This window comes from Cebus imitator, unplaced genomic scaffold (genome assembly GCF_001604975.1).
Source record: "Cebus imitator isolate Cc_AM_T3 unplaced genomic scaffold, Cebus_imitator-1.0 Scaffold214, whole genome shotgun sequence".
NCBI classification, from domain to species: Eukaryota; Metazoa; Chordata; class Mammalia; order Primates; family Cebidae; genus Cebus; species Cebus imitator.
The window spans coordinates 2,429,881-2,452,033 of NW_016107529.1; the positions used below are offsets into that span (position 1 = coordinate 2,429,881).

Below are 22,153 nucleotides of genomic sequence, written 5' to 3' on the forward strand. Positions count from 1 at the left end.
TTTTTTTTGAGACGGAGTTTCACTCTTGTTACCCAGGCTGGAGTACAATGGCGCGATCTTGGCTCACCGCAACCTTCACCTACTGGGTTCAAGGAATTCTTCTGCCTCAGCCTCCCGAGTAGCTGGGACTACAGGTGTGCGCCACCATGCCTAACTAATTTTTGTATTTTTAGTAGAGATGGGGTTTCACCTTGTTGACCAGGATGGTCTTGATCTCTTGATCTCGTGATCCACCCGCCTCGGCCTCCCAAAGTGCTGGGATTATAGGCGTGAGCCACCTCACCCGGCCATCAATTGTTCTTTGTAGTAAAAATGATATCCTGTTAACAAAGTACCCATTAGTTCACAACTCAGACATTTGCACAAGTGCTTTTCCTTGAGATAACCATCACACTTTAGTATGTAGCACAAGCACTTTATGTGTACTTCCCATTTGTCACAGAGATTATGTATTTAAACAACATTTACTCAGGGGTCGAAATTTGATAATGTTTAATGCTTTTCTTCAAGGGCATTCTTAAAAGAAATAGGAATGTTTTATTTTTTCCTGCAAGCATGTAGTGGCGAAGAACTTAGTGACTACCGGTTCTGTTTGGTGCCATTGCCTTGATTTGTGCTCATGTGCCAGCAGTTTTACCACCATTTCTCTAACATCATCATTGCAAAAATGACAAATACAGGCTGTTTTAGTATTAATGTGAAAATAGTTTTGTGCTAAGGACCCCCTGATCTCATTGGATTCCCAGTGTTGTTACATATCTTATTTCCCTTGATTTTCACAGTGGAACCATGAGGTAGTTGGTGATATTAACCCCACTTGAACCCAGGTTTCCTGACCAGAGTTTCTGGCGTTCATTCTTTCTGTTTCCTACAATATCTCCAAACTGTGGAAAAGTTTATGTTGTCATTCCTTAAGAAGGACTTTGTTCAGCAAAACCAGAATGGGATGGGGTGAGTTTATTTAACAGAACTAGGGGTGTTTGATGCCTAAAGACTCCATTCTCGTTACTGCTTTTTAGGTGCCATGTCGTTGTGAAATACTAAACTTTTCTGTTTCCTTATCCTTCTAGAAAATAAGGATAATAACAATAATACCTATCTTATGTAGTTGTGAAAATTTAGTTAATTCATGTTATGTGCTTCAAACCATGCTGACACAAATTAAATGCTCAATTGATTTGGCTTTTATTATTTACAATTAGAGATGGGGTTCAGGCATTCCAGCTGAGGGAAGAACTTGAACAAAAGCAGGGAATTTTGTCATATGAGCAGTAAAAACAGTCCAACAGAAGTGTAGTGATTCATGGAAGAGTATGTTGGGACTTAAAACTGGGAAGGTAGATTTGGACCCTGATTACTGCTAGACTAGAGCTCTAAACCGCTGCTCCAATTTGTGTCCCTAATGCCTAAGACAGTGACTGGTACATGGCCTATGTAGTTTTATACTGCCTGAGCATGGGAATGTTTGAATAAATTTAAGGAAGGAGAGAGCAGGTGCTCTTATAATGAGCTACATATGTGGAGAAGGTGACATTTTAGCATAGCCCGTAAGAGTGAATAGAATTCTAATAAGCAAAGATATTAGAGGTGTGAGACAAAGCAGCAAATGTAAGAAAATGAGAATGTTTGCTGATTCTACTTGCCAGCAGAATTTCACAAAATCTCTTGCCAACAAAATTTTACAAAGACCCTAACTCAGTGACTGAGCACGGTCCTCCAAAAAAACCAAAAAGCCCTGAAGACAGTAAATAGGGTAGAACACAGTTTCCCATGTCTCTAGTGTAAATCACTACATTTTTAGAAAAGGAAAGTTCAGTGACCCTAGTTGTTGCCTCTTTCTGCACTTAAGATAATGTCCAACAAGATTAGCAATTATGGCCCCATGATATATAATAACCTTACATCCAAATTTTAATCAGATTTTGCTCTAGTTTAACTTCTAAGCACATACAGAACTGCCACCATCAATATATAAACTGTGATCTAAAACCCTACTTTGGAACAGTCTAACAAAAATTCTCTTTTTTTTTTTTTTTTTGAGACAGAGTCTTGTTCTGTCACCAGGCTGGAGTGCAGTCGTGCAATCTCGGCTCACTGCAGCCTCCGCCTCCTGGGTTCAAGTGATTCTTACGCCTCAGCCTCCCGAGTAGCTAGGACCACAGGCGCGTGCTACCACGCCTGGCTAATTTTTTTGTACATTAAGTAGAGACGGGGTTTCACCTTGTTGGCCAGGATGGTCTTGATCTCTTGACCTCGTGATCCGCCTGCCTCGGCCTCCCAAAGTGCTGGGATTACAGGCGTGAGCTACCATGCCCAACCCAAAAATTCTCTTAAAGACTCTCCTAGGTAACAGTCCTCAGAAAGACTTCTAAATAAGACTAACTTTAATTCCTTAAAAGCTCTCCCTATCCCTGTTTTGTTTTGTTTTGTTTTTTCTTAGTTGACAGAGGCTAATAGAATGGGTGAAGATAGCTGAGCACTGTGGCTCATGCCTGTAATTCCAGCTACTTGGGAGGCTTAGGCAAGAGGATTCCTTGAGGCCAAGAGTTCAAGACCAGCTGAGCAACATAGCAAGACCCTACCCCTCCATCTCTAAAAGAATAAATAATTAACTGGGCATAGTGGCCTTTGCTTGTGGTCCTAACTACTTGGGAGGTTGAAGCAGAAAGATCACGTGAGCCCAGGAATTTGAGGTTGTAATAAGCTATGATCCTGCCCCTGCTCTCCAGCCTGGGCAACAGAGTGAGAAAATAAATGGGTGAATATAATACCTCACTAGACGATATACTACCCAACTAATTTATTGTACTTTTCAGGAGACTGTTAATTACTTGAGATCATGAATTGTTTTTATCCTTGCTCATATCCCAAACATAGTACCTCATAGGTTTTGGGGCTCAGTAGCTATCTGAGCAGTGTCTCAGCAGTTAATCTTGTAAATGTGGTTTTTGTGTAATAATTTCACAATAACTTTCAGAGAAAAGGAGGCCTTCCTAATTATAGAGGTTAATTTTTTTTTAATTAAATAGCAGAACAGGCAAATAGCAACTTCCTTTTGCATACAGTCAGTAATATATTCATAGCTGTTTGTGTCTTAAAGGAGAAGATATGACTTTAGGAGGACAGATTCCTAAGCAGTGGATCAGGAATGGTAAGGTATAGGAGTTTTGGAAAGTTGTCCTAAAAGCTACTTCTTGTAGTTTAGATTGTGAGAGTTACACTGGAAGAGTTAAATCTTTTGAATGACTTCATGTTCTTATTCAAATGTATATAATATAGAAAATGTGATTAGATATGTAATATAAATGAGCAAAGATTTTAATATCCTGAAAAATGTATTTTACATTCTAGACAAATACTGTTTTCCTCTGTGCATCTTATATTGTTTCCATATAAGCCAGGCATTATTGGGAATTAGGAATTACTAGTAATTTCTTTTCTACTAATTTTCTCTGGCAAATTGTTCTCTGGATTAGTAGAACTTGTTTTCTCTGTTGGATTAATAGAACATCTGATAGTAATAACATATTGATATTTTCATATATATCAGGCATTGTGGTAAATATTATACAGATTAATTATCTCATTTAAATCTCACAACCTTATAAGGTCTAGGTACTATTACCATCCCCATAGGTAATATTATCATCCTCAGATTACAGATGAGAAAAGTAAAGCTTAGAAAATTTAAGTATCTTGCCCAAGGTCAGAATGAATAAGGTCAAAGCTACGTATCAGACCAGGATTTGGACCCAAGACTCAGCCCTCTTGGCCTTTACACTTTGCGGCTTAAGAGATACTAAAAATCAATAGCTTTGTGGGACATTGCAGTGGCTTACAGTAGTGTTTTCCAAACTGTGGATTGCAGTCCATTAGTGGATTATAAAGGTCTATTTAGTGGACCCAAGTTGGCATTTTTAAAAACCAAATTACAACAGAGAGAAGAGCATCAATTAAGAGCAAACACTCTTTTATGAAATAAATGTTCCAGTTTATATGCATATGTGTATGTACACATATGTGTGATGTTATAAAATGTACATTGTGGGTCACAGTCAAACAAAATTTGGAGCCCACTGGCTTAGCGGATGGAAAGCAAGCTTGAAAATATAATGAATAGAAGTGGTAGATGCTAAAGAAGAAATTCTAGAGATAAACTGAATGTACAAATAACATTATTAAAAAAAGGGAAGAAGAGTTAACTTGTCTATATATTTGGTAAAAATACTGTAGTACTCAAAATGTTTTAACTAACTCATTAAGTTAGGGCCTTTTTGGCAGGGATTCACTCAGAGTTAGTATAGCTTTAGTTTTATTTCTAGAGAGCTGCCTCTGCAGGTGGTTTGTGAATTGTGTATATCATTAGTGTATTTTTATTTCTCATATGAACAATCTGTTATGATTGAATAATAACCAGACATCTCTGGTGCTTCATAGACACAAAGCCCTTTTTCTATTAGATCCTTTTGAGTAGAGGTTTATTTACTGACATGCTAGGAGAATGGGAGAAGGTGGATTAGATTAGTCAGAATAATATTGACTCTTGAATTTTCAGCTGGAAGGGAGAATTTAGTTCACCTTCCAATTTTAAGGTGCAAAATGAATATTCATTTTCGAGACTATCATAAAACAGCACAAAAATGCGTATTCAGACAATGCAAGTGGCTTGTTAAAGTCAATACTAGAAAAAAGTAGCAAAACTCCATCTTCAAAAGATGTCCTGCTCCTGCTTCTATATAGTAATTTGCTCTCGTTTGCTTAGTCTGGTTTTTTATTTTTTATTTTACCTGGAATGTCTTCCCTGTCAGTGCCTCCTTCTTTTCCACATACCCCTACTTCTTTCTCTCTTTCTCTCTCTCACCCAGACACACACATATACTCTCACATACCTTTGCCTCTAATTTCTACTCAGTTTTAAAACTCAACTTTAATTTCCTTGCCTCAGAAGCTTTCCCTGCGTTCACCTTTACAGACACAAATCTCATTATTTTGATGCTCAATTTGTCCTCAGTTTGGCCAGAGGAATCCTGTTTAAGCTGACTTCTGTGTTCTTTTAACATGCCCCTATCATTCTTTAAGTATTTCCTTACTTTCTGGCACAAAAAGATATTCCAGGTTCATTTTATACCTTCTTTGTTCTAGTTCTGGAATCAACTGGTTTTCCAGGGAGTGCTGGTTTCTTCTAATGAAAATGATATTTAGAAATCAATACCTAGTGCTAGGTGTAGTTACTGCTTATGGAGTGTTATGGCTCCCAGGCCCTCTGAGAGCTAAGAAACGTATGAATGTTACATAAATAGGGGTGTGTGTGTGTGTGTGTGTGTGTGTGTATACATGTGTACATCCATGTTCATATTTATTTCCATATGTATTTATCTACATGTATGCTGAAAACCATTGTGAGGTCATGCTGATATTTCCAGTTACAGTCTATCACAACAGAAATAATTCTGTTTTTTCCCTTACCATATTTAACTCCATTTTCCAAAAGTGATAAAAACTCTATCTTTGTTGTATTTACTTATTTGATCAATCCTTCTGTATGGAATTATTTTCCAATCATCCACCTCCCTTTATAAATGTCACTATCGGTCCATTCAGCCTTGGAAACCTTGTGCCAGGCGGAGCCTGTTCTCTGTAATGTGGACACCTTTCTTTCTTTTCTTGGGTTCTGACTCGCTATGTTGGACTTTCCCATTGTGTAGCTTCCTTATTCCTCTTGCATTGGGCTCTGATGCCCTGTGCTAACTTGTGCCTTTACGTGATGCATGCCCGCTTCACCCTACTCAGGCTCTGATGTCCTGAGCTGGATCTTCCACGCATTTGGAACAGCACTTTTAACTAAACTACAGAGCTCATTTGAATTTTCCCTCTAATGCTCCTTTTCTTTTCCAGGATTCAATCCAGGATGCCACATTGCTTTTAATTGTAGTAGTTCTTTGTTTTTTATCTTTCATGACCTTGACATTTTTTATGAGTATTGGTCAGTTATTTTGTAGAATGTCTCTCATTTTGGATTTATCTGATATGTTCTCATGATTCGATTGAAATTATATATTTTTGGCAAGAATAGCACAAAAATGATGCCGTTTCCTTCTCAGTGGATTGTATTGGGAGGTATAGGATGTCAATTAATCTTATTACTGGTGATGTTAACCTTGATCACTTGATTAAGATAGTGTCTACCACATTTTTCTATTATAAAATTATTATTTATTCATTTGGGGGAGATACTTTGAGACTATGCCAATTTCCTGTTTCTGCTCACTTTTGCCCACTGATTTTAGCCATCACTGTGCTGTCAGTGGATTTTGCCTGAAGTAATTATTGCTGTGATGTTGGTCTAAGGGTGATTTTTAATTTTTCTCAGTCCTTCTACACTTACTCATTGTAATTCTTCCAAAGTAAAAGATGTTCCATCTCCCCTTAATTTAATTTACTTAATTTAATAAGTGAATTAAATAATTAATTTACTTATTTATTTTTATATCAATATTGGATGCGTGGATATTTATTATATTCTATGGGTTACAGTCCAGTACTCTGTGAATTTATTTACCTAAAATCATGAGTTCATACTGAAACTTCCAATTGTTGTTTAACATCTGAAGGTTTATTCTATCCTTCTTCCTTTCTGTATTTCTAATTTTTTTCTCTGATAGTGAGAAACCTGGTTCTCATTATCTATAATATATTCACTTGTTTGTAGTTACAGAATTGCTAACCTGTATTCCTATGAAAATCAGATTTACTAACTAGAGTATTGTATTTGTATATGTTTCTTTTTTTCTTCTTTTTTTTTTTTTTTTGCTTATCCTTTCACTATATAGTCAAAACACTATTTTTCAAAGTTACTTCATGTTTTAGTTAGTTTGGGCTGCTGTAACAAATTACCATAGATTAAGTAACAGCAAACATTTATTTCTCATAGTTCTGGAGGCTGGAAGTTTCGATCAGGATGCCAGCATGGTCAGCTTCCGGTGAAAGCTTTCTTCCAGCTTGCACAATCAACTTCTTGTCCTTATATCCTCATGTGTTAGAAGGAGAGTGAGACAGCTCTCTGAGGTGCCTCATCACATTAAAAAGGGTTCCACCCTTATGAACTAATTACCTCCCATAAGTCTCACCTCCTAATGCCATCACATTGAAGGTTAGGATTTCAACATAGGAATTTTGGGGTAAGACAAACATTCACTCTATGGCATTGAGGTTCAATTATGTGAAACATTATGGTTCTGAGAGGCTGAATATTATACAAAAAGGTATGTTCAGAGTGTCACTGCCTCCTTAATTCTTACTAACCTGTTCCTATTCTACCTGGCTTCCCATCCTTTTTCGCCCATGGCTTGTAAGGTGACCAATTTCTTTAGTTTTCTTTAGAATCTTTATATTTCTTTTGCACAAATAAGCAGATGCAGGTATGTTTTCTGATACCCCTTTTTTCTTATAGTGAAGGCACACTTTGCTTTTTAAAAATTTGATTGTATATCTCAAAATCACTAAAGAAATCTTCCTCATTCCTTTTTTTTTTTTTTTTTTTTTTTTTTTTTTTTTTTTTTTTTTTTTTTTTTTTTTTTTTTTNATAGGGTCTCACTGCACTGTATTTGTCCAGGTTCATCTCTCAAGTGAGCCTCCCATCTCCTGGGACTGCAGGCGTGTGCCACGGCAACTGGCTTTCATTCTTTTTAATACCTGCATAGTACTCGTTGATTTATTCAACCAGTCTCTGCTGTATGAGTATTTCGGGTGTTTCCAATATTTTAAAGTCACACAAAAAAAATGCCATAGTGAATAACCCTGTTCCATATGTATTTTCATGCTGTTGGATGTTGATTGATTTTTTTCACATATTCAGCCAACTTTGTATTTCTAGAGTAAACCCAACTTGGATATGATATATTAATTTTTTAAGGTCATGGTTATTCATTCACTTCACATTTTATTCTTATTACATTCAGCTGGGAGAGAAAGAGTCATGCATCAGTGCATAGATTGTGCTATTCTATTGTAATGGTTTTATATAGGATTTTTGCATGTCTGTTATTCTGTTAGATTTGCCTACAATTTTTCTCTAATAACAGTCTTGTCAGATTAGTATCAAAGTTATGCTGGCCTTAAAAAAAGTTGTGGAGTGTTAACTCTTTTTCCATTCTCTAGAAGAGTTTGTATTAGAGATTGGCATTATTTTTTTTCCTTAAGAATTCTCTGGTGAAGGCTTCTAGGCTTGGATTTTTCTTTGCGGGATGATTTTCAATTTTTTTGTTTTTTGAGACGGAGTCTCACTTTGTGGCCAGGCTGGAGTGCAGTGGCACAATCTTGGCTCACCACAATCTCCACCTCCCAGTTCAAGTGATTCTCTTGCCTCAGTCTCCCTAGTAGCTGGGATTACAGGTGCGCACCACCACACTCAGCTAATTTTTGTATTTTTAATAGAGACAGGGTTTCACTGTGTTGGCCAGGATGGTCTCGAACTCCTGAGCTCAGGTGATCTGCCTGCCTCAGCCTCCCAAAGTGCTGGGATTACAGGCATGAGCCACTGCGCCGAGCCCATTTTCAGTTATTTTAATATTAGAGTGTTTCTGACTTACCAAAAGGGTACTTTCCTGTGGCCCAACCTAATAGCTATAGCACTATCTAGATTTTTAAATTTGTTATTGAGGTAGTTTTGGTAAATTGCATTTCTTTAAATATTTTCCACTTAGTTAAAATTTTCAGTTTTATAGTCAGGGAGTTAAGAATATGTGCATCAGTTGTGGTGTTCTCTTTCTTATTCATGACATTAATGACCTGTGCCATCATGTTTGTGTTGTCTTCCTCCCTTCCTCCTCCTGTCAGTTTTGTTAGAAGCTGATCAATTTCATTAGTTATTTTAGGTAACCAGCTTAGGTTTAGTGACCTATCTATTGAATGTTTGCCCTCTATCTCATTAATTTATGTTCATTATCATTTCCTTTTCTACTGCTTTTGAACTAGTTGTTTTCAGCCTTTGTGCTTTCATATATATAGCTATGCAAATTTTAGAATATATTTATAAGCAAATATATTTGCTTACCATGTATAAGCAAAAAGGCTGAAAACAACAAGAAGTTGTATATATACTTGCACATATAAATTGTATATATAAATGCATACTTATATAGTTGTTAAATGTATATTTAAATAGTTGTGTATAAAATGCATATATGTATATTTTATTTTTTCATTTAAGACTACAAATTTCCCTTCATGTACTACTTTAACTGTATCTGATGAATGTCAGTATGTCATATTTTCATTTATTCAGTTGTACATGTTTTCTAATGTGTAGTGCAGTTATTTTTTCCTGGCCTATGGATTATTTAGAAATATATATTTTTTAAAATTTCAAAACCTCTCAGTATTTTATTTTTACTTATTTATTTCTTTTTTTGTCTGCATACAGGGGACTTTATTGATGGTACATGACAAGGTGGGGCCTCCCAGGCCATACCCTCTTTAGGGGGTCTGGCATGGAAACTGTCAAGAAGAGATTCTCGTTGTTGGAGGTTACTGAGTACAGCAGGTATTCCCCAGAAGCTGAGGTCCCCTCTTATCCTTTAGTGCTCTTGCTGGGGCTGCTGGTCGTGGGGCACTTACTCCTTGGAGGCCATGTGGAACATGAGGTCCATCTCCCTGCTGCTGTAGCCAGATTAATTTTCATTGTCATTACCAGGAATTGAGCCTCATCAAGTGGTCATTGAGGGCAGTGCTGGCCCCATCATGGAAGGTAGAAGAGTGGGTCACACTTTAAGTCAGAGGAGACAACCAGGTGCTCATATAGCCCTGGATGCCCTTGAGGGGGCCCTCCAGTGCCTGCTTCACTACCTTAATGTCATCGTATTTGACAGGATTTTCTGGATGGTAGATCAGATCTGACACGTAGGTGATGGGTACGTGGAAGACCATGCCAATGATCTTCCCATTCATCTTGGAGATAACCTTGCCCACAGCCTTGGCGGCCCAGTAGATGCAGGGATGATATTCTTGAGAGCCTCATGGTCGTCATGCCACAGTTTCCCAGAGGTACCATCCAGCCACGTCTTCTGGGTGGCAGTGATGGCATGGACTGTGGTCATGAGTCCTTCCACAATGCCAGAGTTGTCACGGATGACCCTGGATGGCGGGGGGTAATCAGTTAGCGGTGCAGGAGGCATTACTGACAATCTTGAGCCTGTTTTCGTACTTCTCCTGGTTCATGTCCATCACAAGCATGGGGGTGTCATCAGAAAGGACAGGGATGAACCTTTTGGTGCTCCCTTCTAAGAGCCCCAGCCTTCTCCATGGTAGTGAAGATGCTGATGGACCCTACAACATAGCACCAGTGTCACCCCCATTTGATTTTAGTGGGATCTCACTCCTGGCAGATGATGATGGGATTTCCCTTGATGACAAGCTTCCCATTCTCAGCCTTGATACCATGGAACTTGCCATGGGTGGAATCATACTAGAACATGTAGACCATATAATTGAGGTCAAAGAAGGGGTCATTGATGACAATACCCACTTTGCCAGAGTTAAAAGAAGCCCTGGTAACCAGGTGCCCAGTACAGCCAAATTCATTTACTCCATCCTTCACGAATTCACCATGGTGTCTCAGGGACACAGCTGGTGCTGCCTGAGAAGATGCGGCTGTGTGTCAGATGAGAGGAGCAGAGAGCATCAAAAACCCTAGCATTTTCTAATTTATCTTTTTTTTTCTTTTTTACTGTTTTCTAGCTTAAATTTTCACTATGGTTAGAGAATGTATTTATTTCAGTCCTTTGATATTTGTTGAGACTTGTTTTAAGGTCCAATATTTAGTCAGTTTTTAGAGATATTCTGTATTCTGCTAAAAAGAATATCTGTTTTACATTTGTTGTATTCAGTGTTCTGTATATGCTCATTGAATCAAGTTTATCAGACTGTTTAAATCTTTTATATCCTTATTAATGTTTCATTTGCTTGGTTTATTGATTGAGAGTGATGTAATGTATGTCTCTTGTAAGCATCATATAGTTTTATAAATCTTTGGTTTTTTTTGAGATGGAGTTTTGCTCTTGTTGCCCAGGCTGGAGTGCAGTGGTGCGATCTTGGCTCACTGCAACCAACCTCTGCCTCCTGGGTTCAAGTGATTCTCCTACCTCAGATCTCCCAAGTAGCTGGGATCAAAGGCACACATCACCACACCTGGCTAATTTTTTGTATTTTTAGTACATCTTAAAGCTTTTTTATTTTAGTTAGCATATTTACTTCACTCACATTTAATCATTGATTTTTTATGCTTAACCATTTGCCATCTTTCTTTCAGTCTTACATATTCTATTTCATTTTTCTCCTTTCTTGTCAATTTTTGGATTATCTTTATTATTGGATTTATTAATTTTAGAAGTTAAACAATTAAAAAGCTTTTCTTTTAGTGATTACTTTAGATATTATAGCATGAATCTTTCAGTTATCAAAATCATTGATAATTTTATCTTCTTCCCAAACAATGTAAGAAACTTAAAACTTTTTATTCCATTTTCCCTTTTCCAATCCATATGCAATTGTTTTGTATATACAATTTATATGCAGTTCAATTTTGCATATATTTATTTAAAACCCCACCAGAGCTCTTTGTCCCAGCAGTAGCAGAGCTGAGCCAGCAGCTCCCTCCCTCCCTCCGCTGGCCACTGGCCAGCAGGATGGAACAGGCCACACTCCTTTGTCAAGGACTTACTGGATGGAGGCTTTGCCCTCGCTATCTCCAAGAGGGCAGCGACATTAGTTGAGCAGGTCAAGACACTGCTGCAGGTGCAACATGCCAGTAAGCAGATCATGGTGACACAGTACAAAGGCGTGGTGGGCTGCAAGATCTGCATCCACAAAGAGCAAGGCATTTGTCCTTCTGGAGGGGCGCCTGGCCAGCATCATCTGCTGCTTCCACACGCAAGCCCTCAACTTTGTCTTTAGAGATAAGTACAAGCAGGTCTTTCTTGTACTTATACACTGTGCTTCTTCTACCTCCTGGAATTCACCAGAACCCATCTGGCTGCCAACATTGGAGAAACTGGGCATGGAGTGGGAGCTTAAAGGCCTGGCAGACTGCCTGGAGAAGATCAAGGCTGATGGGATCTGGGGCCTGTCCTAGGGCTTCAGCGTCTCAGTGCAGGGCATCCATATGTACCTGGCAGCCTACCTCAGCGTGTGTGATATAGCCAAGAGCATGCTGCCTGACCCCAAGAACAGCGACCAGATCACATGATGAGCTGGATGATTGCCCAGGCCATGACAGTGATCCACGCGTTCTCCTACCCACTCCTCACAATTCGGGCAGATGGTGATGCAGTCCAGACGCCAAGGAGCTGACATTATGTACACAGGCGCCCTTGATTGTTGGCAGAAGCTCTCCTAAGATGAAGGGGGCAAGGCCTTCTTCAAGGGTGTGTGGTCAGCATCCTCAGCGGCATGGGGCCAAGACTGGTCCTGTATTATGAGCTGAAGAAAGTGACCTAAGTGCATATGTCTCCTCCATAGAAATGGCAACCCAGAGAATCATGTAAAATACTTAACTATTACAGATTATGGACCTTCAAGAAATTCCTGTCGTCTTTGTCCTGGCCAGAGATCAAGTCTGTAGAGGGCTGATGTAGGCTCTAGAAAAAGGGCTCATTGTGATCACATTCCCCATTGGCACCTGATTCCATGTATTGATTACTGGGAGTAGGAGAATCATGATGTCATTGTGAGCCCACAGGCTAGGAAACTCCAGCTCAGACCTAGAGTTCAGATGCTTATAGGACCTCAGTTGTGTTTAAGTATTTATTTAAATCAAAGGAATTGTGTTTCCCATTTGTACTTAAGCACTAACTCTTCACTTGCAGTGAGTATTTGTAATTATGTTCTGCTAGGCATGCTACTGCAAAACAAACAAACAAAAAAAAACAGGATACTGAGAGGCAGAAAATACCCCATAAGATATTATTAAATAGTATGATTGTATATAGAGAATATTAGTTTTACCCACATACTTATAATTTCTGTTGCTCTTCATTCTGTGCAGCTCCTACCAACTTCCATCAGACATTATGTCTAGAAAAGAATACTTTTTAGATTTTATTTAATGAGCATCTGCTGATAGCAGATTCAGGTTTTGTCAGTCTGAAAATGAGTTTATTTCATCTTAATTCCTGAAGGATATATTTAGTGAACTCTAAATTGACAGTTATTCTCTTTTAGCCGTTAAATATAGTACTCTGTTGTCTTCTGGTTCTCATTGTTTCTTTAAAAGTAATCTTTAAAAGTGTTCTTTTTCCTTACTAGCTGTTTTAAAGATATTTCCTATTTCTTTGGTTTACAGAAATTTTTACTGAGATGTGCCTAACTTGTGAATTTCTTTGATTTATCTTGCTTGGGATTCCTAGGACTTTGGAATGTCTTTAATCAGTTTAGAAAAATTCTCAGCCAGATAGTGCTTCTGTGCCATGCTCTATTTTGTCTTCCTCTGGGGTTCCAGTCACATGTGTGTTACACTTTATCATACTCTGTATTGCTTACCCTTTCTTCTATATTTTCTGTCTCTTTGACTTACTGCCTTTTGTTCCGATGGGTTCCTTCTAACTGCTCCTAGTTTTGTAATTGTCTCTTTAGTTGCACTTAATCTGCTGTTAAACTCATCTATTGAATTTTTAATTTTGATTATTGCAATTGTCACTTTTGGAATTTATATTTGATTATTTTATAAATCTAAGTGAAAAACAAAAAAAGAACCCTAAAAATAAAAAAAAGAAAAAAATCTATGTCATTTATAAAATAATCGAGCTCCTGTTGATCTGTTTCTGTTGTCTTTTGGTTCTCATTTATGTGTGGTTTTGTCTCCAAACGTGTCTCCATTTATGTGTAGTACTTGGTTATCTTTGTTTATGTGCTAGACATTGTATTTTAAAAATTGTTTATATAAATTTAATTTAGCAGCCAAGATGATCTTTTCTGCCCTACAGAAAAGATTTTCATTTGCTTTTGCTAGTAGATACCTGGAGTTACTAAAAATCTGGGGTCATTTAAATCAATTTCAGGCATCAAGATTTTTCCGGGCCACCCATATGACCAAGCAATTGTTTCAATTCTACAGAGAAGCTGTTTGGGGTCCCAACCAGAACATGGTCTGTTTACTAGAGCTCCCATTGTTGGTAGGCCCTAGCTTCCAACTTTTGGCCTGAAAAGGCTTGTGTGGTTTGTTTTATTTTTATTTATTTATTTTAAGACAGAGTCTCCCTCTGTTGCCCAGGCTGGAATACAATGGCACAATCTGGGCTCATTGCAATCTCCACCTCCCGGGTTCAAACGATTATCGTGCCTCAGCTTCCTGAGTAACTGGGATTACAGGCACCCACCACCACAGCCAGCTAATTTTTCTATTTTTAGTAGAGACGAAGTTTCACCGTGTTGGCCAGGTTGGTCTTGAACTCCTGACTTCAGGTGATCCGCCCGCCTCGGCCTCCCAAAGTGCTGGGATTACAGGCATGAGCCACTGTGCCTGGCAGTTTTTTTGTTTTTAAATAGACCTTATTTTTTAAAGAAGTTTTGACCTGGCGTGGTGGCTCATGCCTGTAATCCCAGCACTTTCAAGGCCAAGGTGGGCGGATCACTAGGTCAGGCATTCAAGACCAGCCTGGCCAACACAGTGAAACCCCGTCTCTAAAAAAAAAAAAAAGAAAAAAAAGGTTATAGGTTCACAGCAAAATTGAACAGAAAGTAGAGTCTCACATACCCACTTCCCCTACATACTGACAAGCTTTTAAGTGCATTGTCCAGTCTGCAATTCCTCTCCTGGAATTTTCAATGCTTCCATGAGAAAAGTGTTCCTAAATACAAGATTTATATTCTAGATTTTTTGTCTTCTTCCACATTTTGGCTTGGTAATTCTTTACTACCTTGTTGGTTTGTGATACCTTCAACCAGTTGTTTTTTTAAAAATCAGTCCAGCTTTTCTAATTGTTTTCAGTGGGAAGGTTGGTCTGAACTATGTAGCCTGCTGTTATTGAACAGAGTTATTCCCTTTCTTATAAATTGTTGCAAGTAGATTGCGTATCTGGAAAATATATTAATAGATCTAGCTGAACCCATTAAGGAAATGGTACAACTAAAAACCTTTTCTGTCAGCCATTATAGTTTTAAAATTATACTTTCAAATATAGAGATATAGAAATTAAACTTTTATTTTTAATGTATAATCTTTTATTCCAGCTCGTGATGCTGATGAGCGAGAGAAGTGGATCCATGCCTTAGAAGAAACAATTCTTCGACACACTCTTCAGCTTCAAGTAAGGGTCTTTACATGGCTTCCAGATAGTTCATTAGTTGTTGCTCTTTTCTTTTTGTCTGTTTTCTGGTTTTGTTTTGATTTTTTTTTTAAATAATTGTGATGTGGTATAGTAGGAACTTAGAATTTCTGAGTTGTTTATTCTTGCCTTTACAGTATTATAATATATAGTAAAGTTATGCTTATTTATTTTCTCCTGCTTTCTGCAGGGTAAAATACTGATTTTTGTCTAGAAACAAGACAATAGTGAGAGTGAAATTCAGTGTTAAAATATGCCAGATTCATTTTTAAAATTTAATATCTATAGTCAGTTATCGATACAACCAAATTACATAATTATGCATGATAATAGGTAAGTGCTGAGAATTTGACCTCATTTTCTTGTTAAAGGATTTGGCTATTATCGTATGTGTCAGTTAGTACTCTTTCATATGGTAGAGAAAGAAAACTTAACCCAAACTGATTCACAAAGAAGACAGTAAACCTGGTTTGATGTGGTTTGAGCCCTAGATAATTCATGTCATGAGGACTCAGATCTCCAAGCTCTGTTTCTAGGTTCCACTTCTTTTGCATTGACTTCATTTTCGGATAGGTTCTCCCTTGGTGGTGGTGGTGGTGGTGGTGGTGGTAAGGTGGTTGTAGCAACGTTAGCCTCACGTTTTTGGAACTGAGTCCATAGGAGGCTCTTATTTCTAAACCTTAATAGGGTTAACACAATTAGTGCTGATCACCTTAGCTTTGGCCATGTGTCGAATCCTGACCAATCACAATTTCACAGTCATAGATTCTACCCTGGAGCTGGAATGTTACTGGCTTCACTAGGAGCACATTGCTGGTAGGTAGAAGGTGTGTTTATCCTACCCCACCACCCGCACCAAAGTCAGAATAGGGAAAAACAGATGCTGGGTGACATGCAACTAATATTTGCTCTACTACACTGAAGATATTCTTCTGTTTATTCTCCAGTGAAACAGCTCATGTTTGTGGCACATAGGGATTTTGTTTTATATTAATTTAGAAGATTTAATTGTAGAAAACAAGTGTTATAAGCCTTTCACTCTACTTTGTTCTACATCAGGAATTGACTTGATTAGATAGGTGTCATAGGGTATCCTAGGCCCTACAAGATGGTAAACCCCCCCCATCACTTGAAAGAGTTCAAGAAGAGGCTTAAAAAACATTATTCAAGGATGTGGTTATTAAGGGACTTTAAGAATGAATATGGAATTGAAGTAGGAAATCTATATGCTACTCTATGAGTTATGCTTTTTAAAAGCAATTTGTAATTTCTGTAGATTTCGTTTAAATTTAGGCAGTTTCATAAATGACTATAGCATCATTTTAGCAAATTTGTGATACTGTAAGAGGAGGATAAGTTTTGTTTGTTTGTTTGCTTGTTTGTTTGAGACAGAGTCTCACTGTCGCCCAGAAAGTAAATGTGGTTAGACGTGGTTTTTCTTGGCTCACTGCAACCTCTACCTTCTGGGTTCAAGCAATTCTTCTGCCTCAGCTACCATACCTGGCCTAAGAGGGGAGGATAAGTGTTTTAATGATCATATTAGACTGAATGTGGCAGATGGGATTTCCCTCCCGTGTTTGATTAGACTGACATTCAAGTCTTTGGCATGTTTTCACTTGCCCTTGTAGGCATTTCTGCCCCTATACCCCCACATAAACCTTCTAGAGTACTATTGCTTACTTGCTTTCCATCAAATACATTATTTTCATTTCTGGTCTCTACATTCTTCTGTGTGATGTCCTTTCTCTGTGAAATGTCTCTACCCTTTTCTTCAAAGCCTAGTTTAGAACTGACCTCTTCTATGAACCCTGCCCCAACTGGCCTTTCCTTCCCCGATCCCCTAAGCTGAAAATGATCTCTTTCCTTTGAATACTATAGCATTTACATGATTCACCAAGTCCTTATCATATTCTTCTTGTTTATCTGTTGTCAGCTGATGTTGACATCATAAGTTCAGGTTCCTAACTAGATCCAATTTTGGAATTTTTAAGCTTTTGCTAAAAAGAGCTTGTATGTCTTTGGGAATAATGGGGAGAAAAAGATAACTTTGAGAAGTCTTAGACTTTTGATAGCTTTGATATTTAAAGTACATGTAATATGAGAGTTCTTTTTTTTCCCTAAACTTAATGCATAGTGAAGACAGGACATTTAGAAATACAGAATTAATGTTCATTTTGAAGCAGGAGCGGCTGTGAACAAAAGACATCTCGGACACCGAACTAGGAAGGAAGAGGTTTATTATGGCCTGGGAGCAAGGCAACAATTTGTCTAACCGCCAAGCTCACCTAACAAAGAGAAGCTCTGCCTTTATATAGGCTTACACTCTAGATATTACAAATGAAAGAATCTTAGGTTGACAGCCTTAAAAATTACAAGTGAAAGGGTCTTGGGTTTACAGTTTTAGAAATCACATATGAAAGGGTCTTGGGTTTACAGCTTTAGAAATCACATATGAAAGGGATGGAAGAGTGGGGAGGGGGTTTGATTTTGTTTAAGTAAAAACAATGTTTTCTGAGAGATTCCCCCACACCATACCTGCTATTTACAGGAAGGCAATTTAGGAGGCACCAGTCTGCCAGCCTTTTTTCTTCTATTGAAATGCAGTGTGGAAGTCAAGCGGGGAGATGATCCAAATGCCTGGGTCTCCTTCCTCAATTTGACTGGCAAAAAAGATTATCTTCTCAGAGGTAGCAAAGTGTGGTAAAGAATTTCACTCTAGAGCCAGAATGTCTGTGTTTGTATCCCAGAGCCACCACTTCTGTTTAATCATTAACATTCAACTTACTGTCTCTGAGTTTCAGTGGCCTCATCTATAAAATGAGGATAATAAGAGTACCTACTTCATAGAGTTGTTTTGGTGATTAAATGAACTAACATAAACTTGCTAGAACTTGATAAACTAGCATAAGACGAAAACTGGTTGAAATAATGCCTGGCTATAATAAGAACTTGGTAAATGTTAGTTGCCATTACTCATATAACTACTATTCCTACCATTCCCTCTGCCAGTGCCTGATATTCAGTAGCGCTCAGTAAATGTTAAGAAATAATTGAAGGAATGAATGAACAAACGGTTGATGTAGAGATTGCTTTTCCATTGTTGTTTATTGAATATTTTGAGATATATAACATACTATCTATCTATTAGGCACTGTGGGATGGGCACTTATGGAACTGTCTTCCGAAGGGGTATAGGAGAGAAGACACAGTGAGCTCAGCAACCTACCTTTAAAACATTCCTAATATCTGCTGCTGTGTTAGGTTATCTTCTTTTGCTTTTATTTGTCACAGAACTCTAATGTGTATTCCTCCCGCCCACTTGCATTTATAGATGAGGACACTCCTACTACATAGTACTTTCCCAGTTTAACACTTGACCTCATTGTATTTATATGTCCTTGTTTTTTATTTTTGAGACATAGTCTCACTCCGCCCAAACACAATAACAGCTCACTGCAACCTCTGCCTCCCCTGCTCAAGTGATCCTCCCACCTCAGCCTCCTGAGAAGCTGGGACTACAGGCTGCACCACCATGCCTGGCTAATTTTTGTATTTTTTTGTAGAGATGGGGTTTTGCCGTGTTGGCCAGGCTGGTCTTGAACTCCTGGGCTCAAGCCATCTACCCACCTTAGCCTCCCAGAGTGCTGAGATGATAGGCATGAGCCACCATGCCCGGCCATGTTCTCCTTTTCTATTGAACTTTATCTCTACTTTAGCCATTAAACTCCACTGCATTGGTGTCATTACTAAGAGCTGAACGACCTGCAAAATATTAACGTGTTTTCTTCAACAACAGTTTTCTTATCTTCATCTTCCTCTATCACTTTACTTCTTCTGAACTTTTGTTCTCTGATTTTGGTCTGAGCTCTACTTCTCCATTTTTCCTGGCCATTTAGTACTTTCTTGTTTTGCTCATCTCATTTCCCAGTGTGGACATTCTGGTCCGCTGCTTTAACATTGCTTTTGCTAGAAGACATACAAATGGCAAGGAGGTATATGAAAAGGTGTTCAACATTATTGATCATCAGAGAAATGAGGACCAAAACTACAATGAGATATCATTTCACCCCTGTTAAAATGGCTTTTTTTTCCCAAAAGACAGGCAATAACAAAATGCTGGTGAGGATGTGGAAGAAAGGGAACCCTCATACACTGTTGATAGGAATGTAAATTAGTATAGCCACTGTGGAGGACAGTTTGAAGGTTCCTCAAAAAAACTAAAAATAGAGCTACCATATAATCCAGCAATCCCACTGCTAGGTATATACCCAAAAGAAAGGCAATCAATATATGGAAGAGATACTTGCATACCCAGATTTATCTCAACACTATTCACAATAGCCAAGATTTGGAAACCAGGTGTCCATCAGCAGATGAATGGATAAAGAAAACATGGTACATAAACACAATGAAGTTCAGCTGTGAAAAAGAATGAGCTCCTGCCATTTGCAATCCTGTCGTTGGATAAAACTGGAGGTCATTATGTTAAGTGAAATAAGCCAGGCACAGACTTCATATGTTCTCACTTATTTATAGGAGCTAAAAATTAAAACAGTAGAACTTATAGAGCAAGAGAATAGAATTATGATTACCAGAGGCTGGAAGGGTAGTTCAGCGTATGTGTGGGGTGAGTGGGGATGGTAAATGGGTACAAAAAAATAGAACGAATAAGGTCTATTTGATAGCACAACAGGGTAACTACAGTCAACAATAATTTAATTACACATTTAAAAATAACTGAAAGAGTATACTTAGATTGTAACACAAAATATAAATGCTTGAGGTGATGGATACCTATTTACCCTGATGCAATTATTACTTCTTTCATATCTGTATCAAACTATTTCATATTCCATAAATATATATACCTACTATTTACCCACAAAAATTTTAAAAATATATATTGTTTTTGCTATCACCTTTAGAATTTTGTCACTGAATAGTTCGTCTGTGTACCTTTCCAGTCTTCTTTCCCCGGGGCCCCCATTATCTGGTTTTTCTGCTTCTAGAATTGTTAGAGGTCACAAAAGCAAGATAGTTGTATCTATCTCAGTTCTTGTCTGACTTTAACTGTATATCTGTTAACAATTTAATAGTCATCTTACTGACTTCTTGTTGATTTCCAATTGAATCCTCATTGTGGATTCTTTTCATTGTATTCAATATCTAATTATAGCCTATTACCTTCTTCATAAATCAAGGCTTTCTTTTTCAACAGTTCTTAGTGACTTCACCTATACTTCTCTGCTTTGAGTATTTCAAAGAAAAAAATATTCTTATTCTTTCCCGAGGTTAACACTACATACATTCCCTTGACCCCATGATGTTTCCTTGGAGATTGTGACCTAATTCCATCACCCTTCAGCAGCCCCCACCATTTTCATGGATTCAGTTACATCTTCTGTAAGATGACTCTTTTCCTCCCTAATCTTTATATTTCTTTTGATATGTAGCTTTAGTCCTACTTTTTTTCCTTTTGGATTTTGCCAATTAGATGTCTCCCTGGAACTCCGCTTCAGCGTAGCTAAGACTGAGCTTGCCTTCCCTTTCCTCCCCAAAGCAAATTGTAATTAGGGTAGACTGAAGATGACAGAAGACAACTAAGATCTTCTTTGTCCTTTCATCTCCTATGGAAGCTAAGTTCCAATAGTCATTCTAAATTTGTTGTATGTCAGCTTATGGTATCTTTTCATGTCTTTACATTCAGCCAAATAGGAAGTTCCTTGAAGGGGAGGCCAGAGGGTGTGTTCTTAATCCTCTCTTCTTAATCCCCTCTTTCTTAACCAGTAAGAAGCATTCAGTAGATATCTGATGATACTGATTAATAGAGGGGAAGTTTTCAGTTTCTTTTTTTTTTTCTCTTTTTAACCCTAGTAAGCTTTAGTACAAACTATATGCTGAAAGATTATCAAGTAAGGGATTGATCACCGAAAGAAGACTCAGGATGTTACATCTTGTAGGTTTTATAGTATCCTATATTGTACAAAATATTATGAGCTATAGCAGTCTGGATGTCATACAGGTATAAAAGTCAGATTTATAAACTTGAGTAAATTGGGGCCCATTTTAGAAAAGAACTCTTGCAGGATGTGAATGCCAATATATACGTAAAGTATTATATCATAATGTTATTTAGTGGGCAAACAAAGCCAGGTATAAATTTCTTAGGTTTAAAATCTTTTGGAACTATATATCCAAAAGAAAGTTTCAAGTTAAACATAATACAAAGCAATAAAATCTAAATTAACATTAGTTTAATGTGATGAATGATATTGCCTTGTTAAAAGTGGGTCACTACTTAACAGTGTACAAATGGTACTCACTGTTAGGGTATAGATTCTTTTAAAGTATAGCATACATACATTACCATGTGAAACATGATGATGTGTCTCTATTCTAACTACTGGGAAACCTTTCTTTGCATAGCACATGTGACGGGGTCAGTTGGCTTTGATTTCACATAGATATGCCATTTACTTGGTCACTGTCACTTCTGTGACAAGTAGTATGTTGTGCCAATTTGATTAAGTATAAACATGGGCAATGAAGTAACATGGTTTTAAGGTTGTTACTAAGCTGATTCAGTGCGTGGCTATCCTAGTTTTTATAGGCTATCAGAAATGAAAACGGCAGATTGTTGTAGAGACTTTAGATTCAAGTTTGAAGATGCTCATGTAGATGTTTAACTGAGTGGTATAGACCTTTATGTTTCTTAACTTTATGCTATACATGAGTTAATATTTTAAAAATTTAAATTAAATGGTTTCTATGATTATTCTTTGGGCTAAGAAATTGGGCATTAATTGTCCTCATATGTATCGTTTTTGCAGCTACTG

General features: G+C 37.7%; 1 protein-coding gene across 8 annotated transcripts in view; it reads left to right on the forward strand.

Annotated features, from left to right (window-relative positions):
• Positions 1-22,153, forward strand: part of OSBPL9 (oxysterol binding protein like 9) — a 182,033-nt gene that overhangs the window by 86,196 nt on the left and 73,684 nt on the right. For all 8 annotated transcript variants that reach the window (XM_017548751.1, XM_017548748.2, XM_017548744.2 and 5 more), the window contains one exon: positions 15,223-15,299. In XM_017548751.1, the coding sequence (XP_017404240.1) occupies positions 15,223-15,299 (77 nt within the window). The remainder of the gene's footprint in view (positions 1-15,222; positions 15,300-22,153) is intronic.